The 20,782-nt window shown below is 40.2% G+C and overlaps 1 protein-coding gene and 1 non-coding gene across 2 annotated transcripts; one reads left to right on the plus strand and one right to left on the minus strand.

The window, feature by feature from the left end:
- Nucleotides 1-1,322: 1,322 nt before the first annotated feature.
- TRNAD-GUC (transfer RNA aspartic acid (anticodon GUC)) lies at nucleotides 1,323-1,394 on the minus strand. Its single transcript has one exon. It is a non-coding gene; the product is annotated as a tRNA-Asp (tRNA).
- Nucleotides 1,395-1,565: 171 nt separating this feature from the next.
- LTA4H (leukotriene A4 hydrolase) lies at nucleotides 1,566-18,735 on the plus strand. Its single transcript, XM_071423242.1, has 19 exons — nucleotides 1,566-1,801; nucleotides 3,593-3,723; nucleotides 5,864-5,984; nucleotides 6,449-6,517; nucleotides 8,288-8,392; nucleotides 10,702-10,754; nucleotides 11,397-11,469; nucleotides 11,787-11,927; nucleotides 12,150-12,173; nucleotides 13,052-13,122; nucleotides 13,235-13,346; nucleotides 14,181-14,325; nucleotides 14,403-14,506; nucleotides 14,859-14,929; nucleotides 15,165-15,219; nucleotides 16,045-16,140; nucleotides 16,666-16,748; nucleotides 17,459-17,563; nucleotides 17,862-18,735. The coding sequence occupies exons 1-19, from the start codon at nucleotides 1,655-1,657 to the stop codon at nucleotides 17,980-17,982; spliced, it is 1,827 nt and encodes a 608-aa protein (XP_071279343.1). The 5' UTR covers nucleotides 1,566-1,654; the 3' UTR covers nucleotides 17,983-18,735.
- The last annotated feature ends 2,047 nt before the right edge of the window (nucleotides 18,736-20,782 follow it).

Consider the following 20,782-nt stretch of genomic DNA (forward strand, 5'->3'; position numbering starts at 1 on the left):
TTTGCCATCAGCTATGAGCCCACACAGAAACCATCTCTTGGTCTTGCACAGTACATCAAGCCTGGCATTCCTCCTGTGCCCTCAGCTCCCCACAGCTCTTGGTGTCCCATGGCTGTCCACACTAGGGCTGAAAGTGTGGAAACCAATTTCTGAGGGTGACAGGGGTTAGATTCTGCATCTGAAATTACGTGTCCATGGTTTCCAGCAATGCTGTGTTAAGAGTAATTGCCCTTTGTTCTGAACTTTTCTGTCAAGTTGCCTCTTAGCTCTTATTACACAGAGAAAATTTCTCTTGTGTATATTCTCCCTTGAGTGCTTGCTGCTGGTTGGGTGGCTGATGCAAGGTTGCTCATGGTACAGAACTATCTGCTTTCAGTGTGCAGTTCAGGACATCAAATTAGTTTTACTGAAACTGCCAGAATGCACCAAGCCAGGGCCAGAGCAGGGCTCGCCAGCCTCCTGCTCTGAACACCAGACACATGCATCCTCACAGCTGGGTGTCTTGGCCTTTTGCGTTGGGTCCTAGTTCCTTACTCCTTTTATGTGCAATTGGCCATAGAGCTATTTCCTGACTTGGAAAAAGAGAAATTTGAGCAATCATATTTACTGCTCAGCATCTGCTAACCTCCCACAGACAGGAGGAGACCTCTCCTAGTACCTTTGTGCTGAACCGTGTTATAAATAGATAGATAAATTTCTGGCAAAAGGATTAAAAAAGAGGGGGTGCCTAACAAAGCATTTTCAGTGATACTAAGTAAAGGTAGGCCGGGATGCTGGAGTCTCACAGCTGTTCTGCAAGCTACTCTTAGCTGGTGCATATAAGTGTGCTCTGGGCAGGATCCAGTGAAGCCTCAGGGCTTTCCAATCGCTGAAGTTCTCACTTTAAGGACAAAAATGCCAGGCTGTGTTACTGCAAGCCGGGACATGGCCTCTGGCCTTCCACCTTCCCCTTCTGTGCCTGTTTGACCGGTCCCCTTCCCATTGTTTCTGACACAGGTGAGGAGGCTGAGTTAGGTTTTTTCCAGTTTAAGAAAAAGGGTGAATGTTTCTGAAAGGTTTAACCCTTTTGTTCAGCTTTTTGAGCCATTAAAATATGAAAATACTTCACCTGTGCCTGCTCTCAGTTCTGCAGCTGATCTTATGAGACTCTGACACTACTTCAGCCCGGGAGCAGATAGGCAGCCAGATCCGGATAAGTTTTGCTCTGTTCTCCCTGCTTCAGAGTCGGAACGTTTTTACTACGGCTGTCTGGGAACAGCTTTTATTTCCCAAAATTATTTTGCCTTTACAGTAGAGGCAGCTAGAGAAAAAATATTTTGTACCTCCCCGTCGGGGAATCGAACCCCGGTCTCCCGCGTGACAGGCGGGGATACTTACCACTATACTAACGAGGAACTGTACGTTCGTCGTTCTTCCGGTAGGACTCATATTCTATTTGTTCTCTCGCATTCTGGCGAGGGCCATTCATGCTGCTCGGTTCGTCCGCCCCCTTCTCTCATAACGCACTGTGGGTTTTGTAGTTCTCACGCCTCTTCCCCGCCCTCTCCGCGGGGAGGGCGGCACTACACCTCCCAGGGGCCTCCCCTCCCCTCTCCGCGGCGGGCTCTGTGCTGCACGGGCTGGCACGGCAGGGCGGGCAGACGGTGCGCGAGCGATGGCGGACCCGAGCTCCTTCGCGTCCCCCGCGTGCTGCCTCACGCGGCACCTCCATCTGCGCTGCCGCGCGGACTTCGGCGCGCGGGTGCTGCGGGGCACGGCCGCCCTCACCGTGCGCGCGGAGCGCGAGGCGCTGCGCTGCCTGGTAACGGCGGGGGAGGGGGTGCGGGGGGCGCGAGAGGACCCGCGGACCGTGAGGGGCGAGCCCGGAGCCCGTGCCGGTGCCGCCTTCCCTCTCCCCCGTCCTTCCCTCTCCCCCGTCCTTCCCTCGGCCGTCGCCCCGGTCCTTCCCTTCCTTCCTTCCTTCCTTCCTTCCTTCCTTCCTTCCTTCCTTCCTTCCTTCCTTCCTTCCTTCCTTCCTTCCTTCCTTCCTTCCTTCCTTCCTTCCTTCCTTCCTTCCTTCCTTCCTTCCTTCCTTCCTTCCTTCCTTCCTTCCTTCCTTCCTTCCTTCCTTCCTTCCTTCCTTCCTTCCTTCCTTCCTTCCTTCCTTCCTTCCTTCCTTCCTTCCTTCCTTCCTTCCTTCCTTCCTTCCTTCCTTCCTTCCTTCCTTCCTTCCTTCCTTCCTTCCTTCCTTCCTTCCTTCCTTCCTTCCTTCCTTCCTTCCTTCCTTCCTTCCTTCCTTCCTTCCTTCCTTCCTTCCTTCCTTCCTTCCTTCCTTCCTTCCTTCCTTCCTTCCTTCCTTCCTTCCTTCCTTCCTTCCTTCCTTCCTTCCTTCCTTCCTTCCTTCCTTCCTTCCTTCCTTCCTTCCTTCCTTCCTTCCTTCCTTCCTTCCTTCCTTCCTTCCTTCCTTCCTTCCTTCCTTCCTTCCTTCCTTCCTTCCTTCCTTCCTTCCTTCCTTCCTTCCTTCCTTCCTTCCTTCCTTCCTTCCTTCCTTCCTTCCTTCCTTCCTTCCTTCCTTCCTTCCTTCCTTCCTTCCTTCCTTCCTTCCTTCCTTCCTTCCTTCCTTCCTTCCTTCCTTCCTTCCTTCCTTCCTTCCTTCCTTCCTTCCTTCCTTCCTTCCTTCCTTCCTTCCTTCCTTCCTTCCTTCCTTCCTTCCTTCCTTCCTTCCTTCCTTCCTTCCTTCCTTCCTTCCTTCCTTCCTTCCTTCCTTCCTTCCTTCCTTCTTCCTTCCCTGCCGCCGCTTGGCCCTCCCCGGACCCGCCGCCCCTGGCTGCTGCTCGGCTGGAGGCTGACAGCGCCTCGCAGCCCCCGGTTCCCGCTTAGCCCCCGAGAGCCGGCGCGGTGCGCAAGGGAGGGGCAAGGCTGTCTCTTCCCTTTAAAGGGGCGAAGAGCATGCTGCCGAAAAGATGGGAATAAATCACTGGAAATCTACATTTAGGGCTTTTTCGCCTGTGTGTTTCGTTATGCCAGCTGCTTTCTCTGTTACCTCTGCATATAGGCATGTGAACCTCTTAAACTTCGCATTATATTCGAAGTTCTGGGCTTTCTGGGTTCTGGGCTTTGCTCATGCTGACTCCATAAAATTCTTTTGTGGCTGGCGCTTATTTTTTTAGGGAAAAAGGCCAGTCCTATTAGTAACAAAGAGTAACGCCTCGTTCGTGCTAAAAATGAGTGCTGCACTATTTAATTCACCTTCCATCGCATGAAGGTCTGGATTTGCAGTGGCGTGTTCCAGGACTGAAGTCTTAGCAGGGGCTTTTATACCGTTCTCCTCACTTCATAGCAGTACTGTGGAGTGGTTACCTGTGTAGTTTTTCTTGATAAACTCACTTCTATGGTCAGAAGTTGGTTTTCTTCCTCTTTTCTCTCCAGCTTTCCCAGTTCAGTGCTGCTCTCTTAAAATGCTGGTTCCTGGTGGTCAACACAGTTAGTCAGCTTTTCTGGTTTTACTTAGAAAATACTTTTTCCTTCATAGAGACTTGTGTTTAAGATTTCATAGTGCTGCATTTATTATTTTACACTATTTAACTGGTATGCAATATGTTCTTTATCACAGGTCCTGGATACAAAAGACGTACAGGTATTTAAAGTGACTGTAAATGGACAGGATGCACAATTTGCTTTTGGAGAAAAGCACAGTTTCAAGGGGACCCCTCTAGAAATCACGTTTCCAAATGAACTAAGAAGGTACATACTTTTGCCTGCTCCTCTAGGTGGTTTTGAAAATGCACTGTATAAGCTGCTTGTCTGCCTGTAGGGTTGCTGAGTAAAGCTTGCAAAGAGACTTATAAATTAGAATGAGGGTATTGCATTCGTTTGGTATGATCTTGTAGATCAATGTCATATTTGGATTTCATTAGTCAAAACTTCGGGAGTGCTTGTACCTGTCCCCAGACCTTATATCACGTCCAAAATTACTAAACTGAGTAGCAAAATGATGTGAAATGTATCACAATTTTCCCAGTGCTTCTCATCAGTAATACTGTTTCTGCTTTAACGGCCTGGTTCAGAATTGTTACACTGTGGAGCACAAGGAGCAGCAGCCCCTGTCGGGTCTCCTTTTATACAAGGGCTGGTTCTGCATTTTTGTAGAACCTCAGGTTACCACTATGATTAGATAGGAGCATGTTTTCAAATAATCAAAGTTTTATTTTGTTGGCTATGCTAAGTCCAAGTCCCTGAAACCTGGAACTTGAGTTTTGGCAGCATGATGGAGAGTGAACTAACCGTGGTCTACCTCTTAAGGTGCATGAATTAAAAAGCTGTTGCCAAATTACAATATGTTTTTTGGCAGTTTGCTTTGTATGTTGTAACTCGGTGGTATCTCAGTCCTCCATGGTGCCAAAACTGAAAGCTGTGATTGTATGAGGAAGTTCCCTTTTTTGAATACACTTGAATATCAAGTTGCTTCTTACTTATTATTGTGTGGTTTTTATGACTCGTTGCTACTTCTAAAAACTCTTTCAGTTTAGTCTGGTTTCCAAATTTTTTTTCTTTTTATTGTTGTACTGTGGATTAGTGCAGTTAAGAAATACAAATAATGAGGAAGAGAAGGAAATGTCATTAAATAGTTGTCCCTTCTGGAGAAACACTTCTGGTCTCTTATGAAATTGAACATTAAGTACTTGAAATAATTGAAAATTAAGTACTTGAGCAAACAGGCCACATCAGAAATATAGGCCTGTTTCTTTTATTTGACTTTCAGCTGTCTCTTTTTTTTTTTTTTTTAAAGTGCTAAATTTCCTGGTAAGAAAAAAAAAAGAGGGAGGTGTGAGGTGTGACCATAGGAATTCACAATCTAGTGTGAGACGTAGTCCCCCATGTAACTATCAATAAAACAGCAATAGGAAAGGGTGAGAGTTATAACTGGAAGTCTGATTGTTCAGAAAGCAAAGTGCCTTATGGTAATGCCAGTTATTTTCTCTTTTCTTGTCTAATATGTACTTTGGAATACTGGTTATTAACCAGATTAGTATACCTGGTCAGCTTATCTAGTGTGCAGCTCCTCTGATTAGCTGAAGTTTGTTCTGATTTATGGCTGGATTGTTTATTCCAAGAGTTGCATGTATAATCTGGAACTTTCTGAGAACAGAAGCAAGTACTTCCATGTACTTTGGGCGTCAGTGATGGTTAAGATACATTTTTAATAAATAAGAGTATGAAAGTGTCAGGTTGGTGTGTGTTCTCTCATTAGCAAACTGATACCTGTCTTACACATAACTGTTAGCTTTTACTTGACACCAGTTCTGAAACCCTGAATAAAATCTGAAACTGTTTCTTTTTCTTGTTAACCCCTACTGTTCATAGGAATTGATTCTGTAATTTCTGATAATTTTCAGGGTGTTATTTTCTTCTTAAGGATAATACTTACAGAACATTAATGTCAGACACAAAAGTCTAAATTTTTTTATGTACAGGATACTTTTTCTATGTTAGTAAATCATATATCTTCTTATGCAGGGTTTTGCACTTTTTTCTTTGTGTATTGCAGAGGGTTTTTTACACTTACATGTACAAGGTTACTTAGCTGTGACAAAACTATATACATGTAGCTGGCCCAAATAGTTTAAAGAAAAGGTCTGTGCTCTCCTTGAAGGTTCATAAAGACAATAATAAAGTGCCTTGGGATGTAAAAAAATGAAATCAGCTAGCCATTTTTAATACCATAATTGAAAGGAAATTATTGCTTTTTAATATGATACTTGTTCTCATTTTGAATGCTTTTGAGACGGTGCTGCAGACCTGTTTTTCAGACATCTTTGCAGAGGAATTTCAGTGTGATCAGGATTTGTGTCAAAACAGTCTGACTGTGTTCTTTATTATACAGGGGACAAGAAGCAATTGTTGAAATCTCTTTTGAAAGCTCTCCACAGTCTTCAGCTCTCCAGTGGTTTACTCCAGAGCAAACTTCTGGAAAGAAACACCCATTTCTCTTCAGCCAGTGCCAGGTTGAGTTCATTTTTTCCAAACTTCTTGACATACCACTGTAATTTCCCTTGGTTTCTAAAGAACTGGAGAGAAAGGTTGGAAAATGGAAGAGCAGTAGCCTGTAACTCCTAGCTGTGTGTCAAAGGTCCTAAATGAAAACACTTAAAGTCAGGATGTTGTTAAGATTTTATTATATGTTTACAGTTTGGTAATTCTGGGACTGCTTTACCCACTCCAGTATCCTTGTTAAAGAACAAATGGTTCTTTACAAGCAATACTTGTGTCTATTGATCTGCCTTACCTAGTATTATTCCTTTTACAGAGGCCTGTAAGCTCTCAGTGATAGAAGTACTGGATTATAGATAATGAATTCTCTGGAGGAGCTGTATGGACTTGCGCTATGGTGTATTAATTGATTTATTTCTAGTCCTCTGCATTAGAAAGACACTTTTGTTTTATCTTCTTTTCCTTTCTCCCTCTCTAGGCTATCCACTGCAGAGCCATTTTTCCATGCCAAGACACGCCTGCTGTGAAACTAACCTACTATGCAGAGGTAGATGAACCTAAGTCATGTGTCTTAACTCAAGACAACTGCTACAATGGGTGAATTTATATTGGGCAGGGTTTTTGGTAGCTGCCAGCATGTGGCCTGATATAAAACCAGAATATTGACCTTCACCTTAATATGAGAGGAAAGAACTCATCTTCCCTGTGGCAGTTCTCTAACTTTACCATTTCCTTTTTGTATATGTCAATTCTTTTTTCATTGTTATGTATCTATTTGCAAAAGGACGTAAAAATGCAGTAGTAAGAAAGATTGATGCTCTAAAAACAGGAAAAGCTGGCAGTAAGACAGCAAAGAGTGCTGTGAAGTAAAAAACATTTGAAAAGGCTCTCATGTATGCCTTAAGTAATATATTCTGCTTTATAGCTAGGGGATATTTGCAGTCCTGTGTGGTGGTGTTCACAGGGGTCCCAGGAAGAGCAAAGAGACAAGAATGTTGACTCCATGTTTCAGAAGGCTTGATTTATTATTTTATGATATATATTATATTAAAACTCTACTAAAAGAATAGAAGAAAGGATTTCATCAGAAGGCTTGCAAGGAATAGAAAAAGAATGGAATGATAATAAAATCTTGTGACTGACCGAGACAGTCTGAGACAGCTGGACTGTGATTGGCCATTTATTAAAAACAACCACATGAGACCAATCAAAGATGCACCTGTTGCATTCCACAGCAGCAGATAATCATTGTTTACATTTTGTTTCTGAGGCCTCTCAGCGTCTCATAAGAAAAAATCCTAAGGAAAGGATTTTTCATAAAATGTGTCTCTGACAGTCCTGGTGTAAACAGTTTTAAGGAAGCACAAAGGATAGATGTGCACTGTGACATTACAATTCAGTTGTCTGAAGCAAATGAGCCTTTTAACTTCTGTTGGAGGTACTCCTCTGATTAATTCAATATTGCCTGTCTTCATGATAACATTTTCCATATGCCTTGTGTTCTACTTGACAGAGATGACCTAACAACAGAACAGATCTGGGCTGCTCTTTGCTATCAGCTGCTCGTAGTGTGGGGTGTAACGCTGAGTGCCAGCTGCATTGTTTATGTGCCTTGAACTCCTGCCTTGACAGGAGTCTGCTAAGGAAGGCAGGAGCCTCCCCTGAAATGGAGAATGTAAACCCTCCCCACCCCTCTGAATTGCTATAAATTTTAAATTAAGGGGCTCTCAGGCAAAAAAATACGGGAGCAGGAAATAACACTTCTTTAATAGGGAAAGGAAAAAAAATAAAGGATAAAATAAACAATGCAGTACACTAAAAGAACACTGACAGAGTCAGAACCCAACCTGACACCCTGTTATTCAGGATGTTGGTAGCAGTCAAATTGGAATTGTGGCTGCATTCCTCCTGAAGTGTCAGGTGTGGTTTTGTTGGAGCAGGGATCCTGTAGAAAAGGGTGTATTCTTCCTCTGAAGATCCAGTGGAAGAAAAGGCAGCTGCTGTTCCTCTGGGAAATCCAGTGGAGAAGCTGTGCTGCTGTCTCAGAACCTCTGGATTATATCTGGGTAGCAATGCTTGGCTCCTCCCTCTGGGCGGAGCATCTCACAATGGGATGTTATAGCTCTTATCAGTCATGCAGTGACATCCAAGAGTCTGTTATCAGCAGGTGTCCCCTCCCGAGGGAGGAGTGATTGTGGTCACTCAGAGAGAGAGATAAGGCAAACTGCCCACTTGACAAAGATAATCTGCCATACAGATGGTAATAGAATACATCTTGCCTTGCGATCTGGAGCAATATGCTTGGGTGCCCTTTCAGATTTCCGTCCCGAAGGAGCTGGTGGCTCTGATGAGCGCCAACCGCGACGGGGAGGGGCCCGACCCGGAGGACAGCGCGCACAAGGTTTACCGCTTCAGCCAGAACGTAAGTGCTCCATGCTGGGAAAGGGCTGCACGAGGTCTTACTGCTGACCTGTACAGCTCACAGGTGCCTCAGGTATGGTTTTGAGCTCATGGATAAATCAATCATGTGACTCCCATGGGTTTTTGCCACTCCAGAAATAGGAGGCATTATGGAACTCCAGCTCTGAGAAGACAAGCAGTAAGTGCTGGTGCTGTTTACTGGTCTTTTTTGGCATTCCCAGAAAAGCTAAATTCGAGTTTTGAAAATGTTTCAATACTCAAAACTAGTTCTGTCACAGCCCTTTCTGTCTGTACTGATTTTTAGAAAATAGTGCAGATGCAAATAATATGTGAGGAAGTTTTGGAAAACAGACCCTGCAAATTTTAAGCTCACCAAGATCTAAGCAGTGAAACTCAGCATCAGAACCAAATTTTAGCTTGAAGTTAGGCAAATTCTAACAACAAATTTAAAAAATTATTTTTGAATGTGAAAACTTTGGTTTCTACGGAAAGAAAGCGTCTCCAGCCAATCAAAGATTACTGTTCTCTGGAAGTTTTAGTAAATGGTGCAGCTAGTCTAACGATTCCACCGCTCATAAAGCAGCAATCATGATTTACTCTTCTGGCATTTTTGTTCTCACAGTTTTTTGGGTTACGGTTCTGGTGTTTATGAGCTCTTCTGGTGAGCCCAGTTCATTTTGCTGGACAAGCAGATAAAATTAACATAAGATCTGGGCTGTTGACACTGAATAACTGCAAGGAGGAATGGTATGATGTGACTGGAGAAGAGGAGGGGGTCAGAGTACTCTGAGCTGCAGCAGCTGTCGGGTTTGATTTGGCTGCTACATGAAACCTGAGAGAGGGGAAAAAAAGAGTTCCCTTATCTGTGAGCTCATCAGTAGACAGTGCCCTGCCCTCTCTGTGGAGCCAAAACATTTGCCACTCTCAGTCGAGTACAGAAGACTTCTGTGTTTGTGTAATCCAGAGATGAATGTTATCTAGGAATACACTGTTGATAAGCATGATAGACCTATACAAGAAATAACATTTAGTGTAATTGAAGTTATGCTACACTTTCTGAGACAGAAACCGTTACTTTAAAAAAAAAAAAAAACTTGCTTTTCTTAAAAAAAAACCCACATTAAGCACAAAATACATAAAAGAAAGAAGACGTGAAAAAGGACACACACATCGCCTGACACTGACAGTGATTTGTTAGAAGAGGTGTCTGTTTCCTCAGATGAAAAAGGCAAATGCATCAAGCTCTTGGATATGTATGTGTGCTGAGCCTTACCTAAAACTACTTTCTCTGCTCCTGCATAGCCAGGCTGGAAAGAAGAATAGTGGAGAGCAACCTCTGTAAGAACAGGTTTACAACCCAATAGTCATTGACATTTGAATTTCAAAATGTCAGATTAGTAAGTTGGACGTCAAAATGTGGAGGTGTACTAATAGTTTTTTCTTAACTCATCTATAACATAAGTCAAGGGACTTTTCAATAATATGTTCTTTTCAATAACATGTTCTGTGGGTTAATAGGTAAAATTAAACACAGATGATGATATGGGTACTTTGATAAACAATATTTAAATGGTTTGTGAATTATAGTAGAATAAAATTTTCTGAAATTGTATCTCCAGCTAATTATGATTTAAAGGCTTACTTATTTAACATTGTTTAAATTCAGATGAAGCGAAAGTTTTGCAGGGGTGGCTGTATGATCCCCTTTTCTTTCCAGAGCACTTGGAGAAAGCAGTTCTCTATAAAGATACTTCAGTTAGGAGTTTTTTCATTGGAATAAAAAATATTTAGAGTTTTTTTAATTCCAAACATGGAAATCAAATATATACATTTTGATTTTTTTCCTGAATCTTTTGTCTTTAATGTATTTATATCCATAAATATTCTTGTTTACTTCATTAAAGCTCTTCTTGCATCCTTCTGTGTGATAAAACTGCCCTTTATCTGAGCAGTATCTCTTAACTTCTCCTTCCATAAAATGTAATGGAACTGAAATGAATATGGAAAACTGACTTGCTTTTGAAGAGAATCCAAACCAGCAGGAATTTTGTATGCAGATTTTTTCAAACAGAGATGATACTTACAGTTTTGTGGGTTTTGCCTGAAACACCTATGAAGCAAGTACATCCTGTAGATAAAGGAGTATCATTCAGGAAGAAAGAACAATGTTTTTGAAAAGACAGTGCCTGCCTTTAAGGCAGGAAACTCTGGAGGAAAACTTCTTTATTTATATACTTTTGTTCTTCTTCTGATGTCTGATAACTGACATTACAAATAAGATTTCTTTATTTTTCCTATGTTCTCCACTAGGTTCCCATACCTTGCTACTTGTTTGCTTTAGTGGTTGGAGCCTTAGAAAGTAGGTGAGTGAATCTGTACTATGTATAAATATTAATAACAACAATAAATTTTTGAGCCTTTTAAAAAATTGTTTCTTGGTCTTATTTCTAAATTTAAAGGGTCTTATAGATTCAGTTAACCTGTTTATTTGTATCAAAGTGCACGTATGTTGATTTGCTCTTGGATAATTTTTTTACTTGTGCTGTAAATTAGAGAAACAGCATAAAGAGTTGGGACCTGAAAAAGCCCTTAGTGGTTAAAATTTAGCACAGGGACTAGATGTTTTTTCCTAGTTAACAGATAAGCCTTGTCTGTTAACAGATAAACCTTTTCTGTCAAAGGCAGAAAAATATTGCTTCAGCCTCATTTCTCATTGGCAAAAGGTTGTGTTAATCTAGGCCACAGTAATGTTTTTATATTACGGCTTGATAGTGTTTAAAAATCCGTAAGTGGTTTTCCTGTTCCTTTGTGCTGAATAATGCAGGCGTGTTGTTTGTTTTGTTTTCTAAGCCTTTGCTTCAGCAATGGAGAGAAAAAGCAGACAAAGATTCTCTAATGAGTTTCCTCTGCAATGTGGGTTACTCAAGAGCACAGTTACACATATGCTGTCTGTATTAGTTTCCCACAGAATTACTTCTGGTTCGTACTTTTTTTACTTTCAACAGAAAGATTGGCCCAAGGACACTGGTGTGGGCTGAAAAGGAACTAGTGGATAAATCAGCCTATGAATTTTCTGAGGTGAGTAATTAACTACAACGAAAAACAGTGTTGTAAGATAACTATTTCACATAGTATTGGAAAAGAAACAGACTACAGTTCACTGTTTTGGTCATCTTTAATTCTCCTTTCTCCTCCTCCCATCCCACAAAATGCTATTATTCTATTGCAGTACAAACTTAGTACTGAAAATACATATTGATACAGTCCCATACTTGTTTTACATGTGGGACTTGTCAAGGTGAAAGAGAATGAAAAATGGGATCAATAGCTTATTATTTGTTCAGTGTTTGTAGTCAAAAATCATCTTAGAAACTAATGTGAGTACTTTTTTTCAGGCTGAAGCTATGCTGAAAACAGCAGAAGATTTGGCAGGACCTTATGTGTGGGGACAGTATGATTTGTTAGTCTTACCACCTTCTTTTCCTTATGGTGGTATGGAGAATCCTTGTCTTACTTTTGTAACTCCAACACTACTGGTGAGTACAGCAGCGATAAAAGTCACCTCTTCCTTAGGGATTGCATTATCAATTAGGAGATGGATATTAATGCACAAATTGGATTAGTCTTCTTCCTAGAAAGACCTGTAAATGTTCCTGCCTCCTTTGGAGTTAGGGGTCATACAAGAAATTGCATGAAGTGATCTATTTTGAGGCCGACTTAAACCTAACAACTAACTTGTCTTTCTCTCTTCTTTTTAGGCAGGTGATCGATCTCTATCAAACGTAAGTCAAAAATATTCACCTCTTCAAGTAGAACACAACTTGAAGATGTATCTGAATTCCTTTATTATAAATACCTAAAAACTTGATCTCTTTTCATTGGGGAAATTAAAAGTTAAGGCACTAAGTCACGAACTCTTACAAAAGTGAGTGTTAATTTTCAGTAAACTCTGTAAAGTATCTATTTTGTATAACCAACAGGTGGAAGTGTCATGAGAGCCTGTATACACAGGGGGCTGACTGAGGTTAGCTGCTCCATAACTCTTTTCCTGCCCTGTTAAACCACAATATCTACGTACAGATATGTTTAAAAATCTCAACTGAATCAGCCTCATCAAAATCGTTAGGCGATAACTTCTTCCTCTGTGTCTTTTTTTTTTTCTGCAAAGTTGAATACTCTGAATGCAATTTTATTGCCTGTCTTTTTACTAGACTGATGTACTGCTAAACTTAAAAAAAAAGATTGTCTTAAACAAAGAATACTGAAATATTTGACATGGATACTTTTTAATGTATCATGCGTCATTAGCTTTCCCATTGCTTAGGTGAAGTTGCTTAGGTGAGAAAGCAATACTAGTCCATCACTTGGTATTCTGTATTCTGAAATGTGATTTCATTAACAACTTACCTACACCAAGCTGTTGATCAGTATGACTCTGTGGCTTGCAGGCTGGACGTTGAAAATTGCTTCTGTCAGCTAGGGTAGCATTGGTCCTCTGCTTAAAATTCATATAGATAGGTCTACAGAACTGTGAATGCTAACTGACTTTGTGAACATAACATAGCAAATGAGATCCCATCAACATTTTGTTCTTTCTATTGGGATCTGATGTTTTTTTCCCAGAGGAGTCTAAAATGGTGGATCTGGTTTTGTGTTTTAGGTTATTGCGCATGAAATCTCTCATAGCTGGACAGGAAACTTGGTAACCAACAAAACGTGGGAGCATTTTTGGTGGGTATGATTTCAATGCAATGCAAATCATATTTTAAATTTAATCTGTAAAGAGACTAGTTAAATTGATTTTACCATCCTACCAGTGCTGAGTTCATCAGTGTCTTTGCAGGCTGAATGAGGGTCATACTGTGTACCTGGAGCGCAGGATCGGTGGCCGGTTGTTTGGTGAGCAGTTCAGGCACTTTCAGGCCCTTGGAGGTTGGCGAGAATTGCAGAACACGGTAAATACTTTTCAAGTCATCATACGTGTTTCCCACAAATAAAATTTTTCTTCTCAGCTTTCCTAATGCTTTCTTATTAGAGGATGAACAACTTTAATTCCAAGGTGTTTGATTGCTACCCAAGGGAATAGCTTCATATACTCAGATTAGATAAAGCTTTTTGAATTGTTTTAAGCTTTTCTGTAAGGATAAACATCTTTCCAGCCTCTTCTGGTTGTTCTGGGTGTGACTAAATTGCTCTATTACCTGTTCGCGTACTGGTAAGCAGCTGAATGTTAATCAAAATTATCTGCAGCCATGACCATCAGAATTTCCATTGCCTCATGCAAACAACTGATTTTGTACTGTCTAAGAGAGTTGTTTAGTTTTGTGTTTTGTTTTTAGTTTTCAGATTTCTAGTCTGTGATATCTTACTAGTTCCCTGAGCAGCCTGAAATTTGTTCTACCCATATCCAGAGCTGAAGTTTTGCTGGCACTTCTTCTTCTGTCAACAGAGGTTTTAAATTCAAAGGCTTAATGATAGTTCAAATCAAAGTAGTTCAAATAGTTTGTTAATAAGGGGATAAATATAGCCAGACTAATAGGTGCTCATGGTTATGACAGACATGATAGTAATTAACTGCTTTGAGACAGCTGAAGCACAGGGTGGTTGATTCTAAATTTTAGTAATTTAAGGTTTGTTAAGATTCAGAACTTTGGAAAAAGAAGGAGAATGCTTTGAAATGAAGCTGTCTCAGTTTTGGATGGTTTATACCTTTATAAATACAATTAGTACAGATCTGCAGGAATGCCAGTTTTCCTAGATTGATACGTGTTCTTGTATCTTTGACACAGATAAATACTCTTGGAGATAAAAATCCTGTAACTAACCTCGTCATTAATCTGGATGAAGTAGATCCTGATGTTGCCTATTCATCTGTGCCATATGAGAAAGGCTTTGCTTTACTTTTTTACCTTGAACAGCTCCTTGGAGGACCAGGTAAGCATTAGTCAGATTTTATATGTTTTTGTTTTCCACCTTAATTTCAGACACTAAAACGTTTTCTTTTTTGTTAGATGTCTTCATTGGCTTCTTGAAGGCTTATGTTCAGACGTTTGCTTATAAGAGCATCATAACAGAGGACTGGAAGAAGTTCTTGTACTCCTACTTCAAGGATAAGGTTGGGTAATACTTAAAACTGATTGCTTGAAACCTTTTAATTATGTGAAATTCACACTTAGGTCAGAACTTATTTAAACACCAGTTCTTTATATTTCTTTTCTTTATTTCAAGAACTTAATATGATGTAATCTGGGACCTTGTGAAGGTGGGTTTGCATTAAGATGCCTTTTATTTTTTTTTTCTTTTTGTAGAGGGGAATGCTTTGTTTTGAAGTAATCTGTGTAGGATTCTTCGGGTAATTGGAGGAGTGTTATCAAAACAAATAAAAAGATTGAAACTAGATTTCGTTTTCTCAAAAAAACCCCTAAAATCAGATATAAAATTTAATAAGGTTTTATGTTGCTTTGTAGGTAGATATTCTTGATAAAGTTGACTGGAACTCGTGGTTTCATGCTCCAGGAATGCCACCAGTCAAGCCTACGTAAGCTGCACTCTTCTGTAGTTCATCTTTTCCTTCTCCAGATTGCATGGGATTTTCCTAAAAGTCATGAAGCAGTTTGTAAACAGGGTGAAAATCTTATGTTTTATTGGAAAATGCCCTAGTACTATGTAGGTGTATATAGCAGTAAAAATAGTCACTGTTAATAGTCACTGTTTTCAGTCTTTTATTCTGTGGTTATTTCATTATGTGAACCTTTGTTTTTAATATTTGACAGGTATGATACGACACTATCAAATGCTTGCATTGCCTTGAGCCAAAGATGGATCCAAGTGAGTGGTTAAAGAATGCTGAAGTGTCTCTATTTTGAAAAGCTAGTATTTTTTGTTATACAAAGTGAGCCATTCTCTTCTAAAATCTCATTTGTTGAGAGTGTGTGTATTTATAGTCACAGTATGGCTGCCAGGGATTTTGCATTTCCCAGACTAGATGTTCAATGTAGAGTCAGGGATTAGCTGTGACTTCTGTCTGTGAAGTGCAGTCCATATTTTAACAGGGCACAGAGCCGACTTCTTGTTATACATATGTAGTAACCAAATGGAAAATACTCTTTAAACCTTGATATTATGGCTTGATTTAAAAACAAATGCCAGGGTACCTCTACATTACTGATTATATTGTATTAGCAGTTGTTCCTCTATGGTATACTGGAGTTAGTATGTATTTCCCATCAAAAACTGGTACATAAAGTATATTAATTAATACCACATAATTGTCTCCTAGTTTGAAGCATAAAAGTCATACAACTAATAGAGAATTCAGCATACCCTGCTTTTGTTACCTCTGTAGCTTTTCACTGTACTTGCATCCTATCTTTTAACTTTCTTTTTCTGAATGTTACTTTTTATAAAAAAGTATTTGATTTTTCACTTAACTAACAGAAAGACAGTGGGGATAAAAAGATCAGTGGAGAGAAATAAGTGAAGAATATAAACATCAGAGAGCAGCTGAAGTCCCTCCCTTCCCCTTATTGCACAGATACAAATCAGTATCTTCTTTAAGTGAAATGGCACAACAGTGTGGACATCAAAACAGAAAATTACACCTGATTGTATTTTGAAATACCTATTAAAAATTAAGTACCTGTTCTCTTTTAGGCAAAAGAAAGTGATTTGGGCTCATTCAGCTCAGCAGACCTGAAGGAAATGTCATCTCATCAGTTAATTGAGTTCCTGGCACTGTTGCTTCTGGAGGTAAATGCACACCTGGGATGACTTCATTCTGGTATCACAAGAGCAGACATAGAAGCTCTAACGTGCTTTGAAATTAAGCTACTCTTTTTCTTTTAGGTTTTGCTAAATTAATCTGCTCTCACCATGCATAGTTATTGAAAACTTCAGCCTTGCCTCTCTTATTATGTCTGGCTCTTCAGCTACTGAACAGCACACAAAGTGTTTTGGATTGAAAGCTAAAACCAAAACCATGAGGTGTTTGAATTGGTCTGTATCAAATGTTATAGCAAATAAGCTATAAATAAAATTGAACAAAAATACTTTGTCTTGAATGTTTCAAAAGTACAGAATGTGGGAATTAACTAATATTTATTCCTTGCCCCTTTCCATACACTGGAAAGATAAAAGGAACAAATAAAATATTTATCATGGTAGGACTTGAGTTTCTTTGTAGCACCAATCATCCTGAATTACTCTGTTTATTATTGAAATGTCTGGCTTGAAGTCTTCCTCTGGCTTATTCTGACTGTGCAATTTCTTTTTCAGGCACCTCTTCCATTGTCACATGTCCAACGCATGCAGGAAGTATATAACTTCAATGCTATAAACAACTCTGAAATAAGATTCAGGTTTGTTCTAGTATGGGCACTTCTAAAATATTAAATGTTTTCATAAAACAAGTTGTCCTGCTTCACCTAAGACATCCTGGTTTAGAGAACTGGGACAGGGTTTGGGTTTGGGGTTTTGTTGTTGTGGTTTTGTAAATGCATGTGCAGGCATCGTGCTTGGTATCCTGTTATTCATGAATTGGGCAAATACAGTCTTCTAGTAGAAGAACTCAGTGGACAGCAGATAAGCTGTTCTTTATTTTAATCTGGCATGCTAGCAAAGGAACCTGATGACCTGATAACAAAGGTTAAACATTTTGTATGGTTTCTACTTCTTGTAACATGATCAATTTCCTTTTAAAGCAAAATAATAGCTGGTTTCAATTTCATTTGGTTGGTTGGTTGTTTTATCCATTGGACAAATGGAACAAGTGCTGTACAGTTCACTTCTGAGTGATGCAACTGGACACTATTGTAATATAAAAATACATAGCTGCAGAAAATAATCCTCCATTTTGGAGGAACTTGGCTGCAATCTTTTCCTGTTGTACAAAAAAGCTGATGTATGTAATGTGCTAGTCAAACACTAAATATTTGATTTTAGCTAGAATCTCATTCCCATGATGACACAGCAGTGCTCAAAGCATTTATGGGAACAGAATCATTAGATAACCAACCACCACACTACCACAAATGAAATTATAAGTGCAACCTTTTTCTTCCACCCCCAGATGGCTGCGCCTCTGTATCAGGTCCAAGTGGGAAGCAGCTATTCCTCTGGCTTTAAAAATGGCAACAGATCAGGGCAGGATGAAGTTTACTCGACCATTGTTCAGGTAAAAGTAATCTCCAAATCACAGGAGCTCATGCTATTGACATTTCTAGTATCATGGAATGAATAATGCTTGAAATTGTTGAAGTAGCATAACACAGAATTCTCTGTATACTGTGAACAAGATTATCTTCAGAGGCGCTTACCACTTGCTGACATTTTTTTGCAGAGAAAAGAGCTTAGTGCCAGGATGCACATTAAGGCAAGGCTTTTGAGGGAAAAGTAAAACCTTAGGAAAATCCCTGTTGTATTATTTTCCTGGATTTTTGTAATGGTGCCTCCCCCCACTCCTTCTTTTACAGGGACCTTTATGGTTTTGACAAGAGTCGGGATCTGGCTGTCAAGACATTTCTGGAGCATAGGGCCTCTATGCACCCTGTCACTTCAATGCTTGTGGGCAAAGACTTGAAGCTGGACCAGTGACAAGTGTACTTATTTCTTTGAGATTTTTGTGTTGCTGAAAGAAGAGACTGATTGCCCAAACTGTTGATATGCGTGCTTGATTATACCATAAAATGCTCTGCTGCTTTGGTACTTCTGTAACTTAAAATTAATTTTCCAAATCAAGTTCAGTACTGTTGCAGTAGATAGCACTGCCAGCAGACTCCAACTACTCCCAGACTCTGACTGCAGGCTTCCCTTGCAGACTCTTGACTGCAACAGGCCCCATCAGCAGCCCCTCACAGCAGGGCCAGCAAAAGAAAAAAAAAACAAAACAAAAAACAAACAAACAAACAAAAAAAACCTCTCCTGTCTCTCTCTGCCTCTCCCCCTTGACCAGCTAACCTACTCTTTTATAACACCCATCCTCATTGGACACAGCCATATCCCATTAAGGGCAAGGCAGTTCCTCCTCTTTGATGATTAGCACTGCTGTAATTCATCAGGGGCAAGGTTGCTTGCAGTCCATTCTCTTACACTTTCTATTTTGCATTTCCAACTAAAGCAGCAAAATTGCAACATCTCTGGAATTGAGAGAATGTTTTGATTACAGGCAATTTTTAGAATACACAAAAACTGTTCTGAGATGTGGTCATTTGTCAGTGACAGAATTGAAGAACTTGGAAAATTAATTGGTGGATGGTATGGCTCTTTGTGCACAGCATTCTTTTCCATAGCACAGTGGTTGAAACTTCAAGTACCTAAAGAATAAAAAATAAATCTTTTCATTCCATACTTGTCTGTCTTGTCTGTGTATTGATCTGTACAAAAAGTTTTGATTTAATATTTTTGTTTTATTTATTCTTCTTTGTTGTGGGAGAAATTTTTATTACGAGTCCAAGAGGACAATGAAGGCCAAAATGTTTTTTCAACCCACTATTTATTTTCAAAACTTATTATTGTAGGGGGGGCTAAAGCCCAAGTCTTTCCTTACCCAGTTTGAGTCTTTTAATATTTGGATTTTTTAACTGGTTCTGGGCACTACCCCTTGTGCTCATATAACAATTGGAGATTAGTTCAAAAACAATGGGAGAGCTGTTTCTGTTTTTCCTGTATTTGTTACAGCACTTCCAGCCAGTGGTTTAGATGATGCTGTGGCAAATGCTGCCATCTCTAGGCTGAGTCTTCCAGCGAGTTTGATAAGAACAGTTTGCATAAATTAAATCTGTTGGCATAGGGATAACCCATATCAAGGAGTGACAAACAAAACCAGAAAGTGCTGGTTCAGGGGAGAAGAGTGGCAGTATAATCCTGGCAAAAGGCTTGGTTTAAATCTAGCACTTAGGATGAGAGGGGAGCCTGTCAGCTGATTTACTGCTGAGTTTTGAGCTGTATAAGATTTCAGCTTGTGGTTTAAACCCAGACAGTGACTAATCCCCACACAGCCACTTGCTCTCTCCCCCATGGGATGGGATGGGATGGGGGAGAGAATTGGAAGAGTAAAAGTGAGTAAACTCATGGGTTGAGATAAAGAAAGACAGTTTAACAGATAAAGCAAAAGCTGCACACACAAGCAAAGCCAAACAAGGAATTAATTCAGTGCTTCCCATGGGCAGGCAGGTGTTCAGCCATCTCTAGGAGAGCCAGGTTACTCGGGGAGATGAATTCCATCACCCCAAACGTCTCCCTGCTTCCTCCTTCTTCCCCTAGCTCTATATGTGAGCATGAGATCTGGTCACAGGAGGGGATATCTGATGTTAGCAGGCTCTGGTTGGAGTTATCAAATTGCAATGAAAACTGTCCTTGGTTTATAAATGCCTTCTGTCACTAGTTTTGGGGTAACTTGCATTTTGTTGTAAAGCCTATGTATCATATACAGTGCTTTGTCACTTAGAGTTCCTACTGCCAGATAATCCTGGTTTCTTGGTGTCAGAGTCAGAAAAAAGAAAATTGTGTCAGGCATGGCTTTCTCCAGCATGGTCCTAGGTAGCTTTGCAGAGACAGTGTCCCTGACTGATGGATCCCAATATAACATTCCCTACAATAATTAAATCTCTAGGTAGTCCCTTTGTTTGGGACCACTAGTGTGGGAAGCATAGACTGTGAGTTGTTACCATTTTGCCTTTAAAACCAGAAGTATTTTCAAATTCTGTGTGTTCATGGTTATTGCTAAACTTTTTTTTGACACCATCTCAACAGCTATCTCCATATCTTTTTCTCTCTGCATCTACCTGCAAAGGAAGCATGACACAGCAGCACCAGGCTTAGTGTGCAGCTGTGGCCTGGTGTTTGTTGATAACTGTTCTTATAACGTCTTCCACAGCATAAGGGAAGAGGTTGTAGAAATTAATACATCTTTTTCTTACCTACAATAAAAAAATATGTCTTCAACTTGAGCATGGGGCTGATTAAAGCAGGCTTGCTCCCTCTACCTGCTTTTATCCTGCTCTGGATAGAGCTGTAAAAGTATAATAGAATCTTCTTTCAGTCCTAGCAGTCATGAGCAACCCGTATTCCTAAGGTGCCTCTCTTGCAGCTCTGCCCCTTAGTTTTTGTTTGTGTGATTTGCTCCTGGGCAATAGCTGTTAACTCTTATTAAACCCGTACATTTTTAGAACAGTTGCACTGCATCTTAGTCCAATTTATCCATTCCTGGTACATAAGCTTCAGCTCCTGGTTTTTCATTTCTGTATTCCTGATGTGATCTTTGGAAAAAAATTCCTGTGGCAATAGCTAGGGAGGTGTGCCATTTCTGTGAAATGGGTGTGTTCCCTGGGTTTGGTTTGATTGGACAAAGTCAGCCAAACACATTGATCTCGTTTATTTACAAAGATGAGGATGT

The sequence above is a fragment of the Agelaius tricolor genome, unplaced genomic scaffold (genome assembly GCF_023055355.1).
Source record: "Agelaius tricolor isolate 1412-34295 unplaced genomic scaffold, bAgeTri1.0.p SCAF_3, whole genome shotgun sequence".
Taxonomy (NCBI): domain Eukaryota; kingdom Metazoa; phylum Chordata; class Aves; order Passeriformes; family Icteridae; genus Agelaius; species Agelaius tricolor.

Bases quoted from the DNA above. Each gene is read 5' to 3' on its own strand.
- LTA4H (XM_071423242.1), top strand. From the start codon at position 1,655: ATGGCGGACCCGAGCTCCTTCGCGTCCCCCGCGTGCTGCCTCACGCGG. The intron at 3,724-5,863 runs GTACATACTTTT...TTTATTATACAG, and splicing joins TTTCCAAATGAACTAAGAAG to GGGACAAGAAGCAATTGTTG. The intron at 10,755-11,396 runs GTGAGTGAATCT...TACTTTCAACAG, and splicing joins GTTGGAGCCTTAGAAAGTAG to AAAGATTGGCCCAAGGACAC.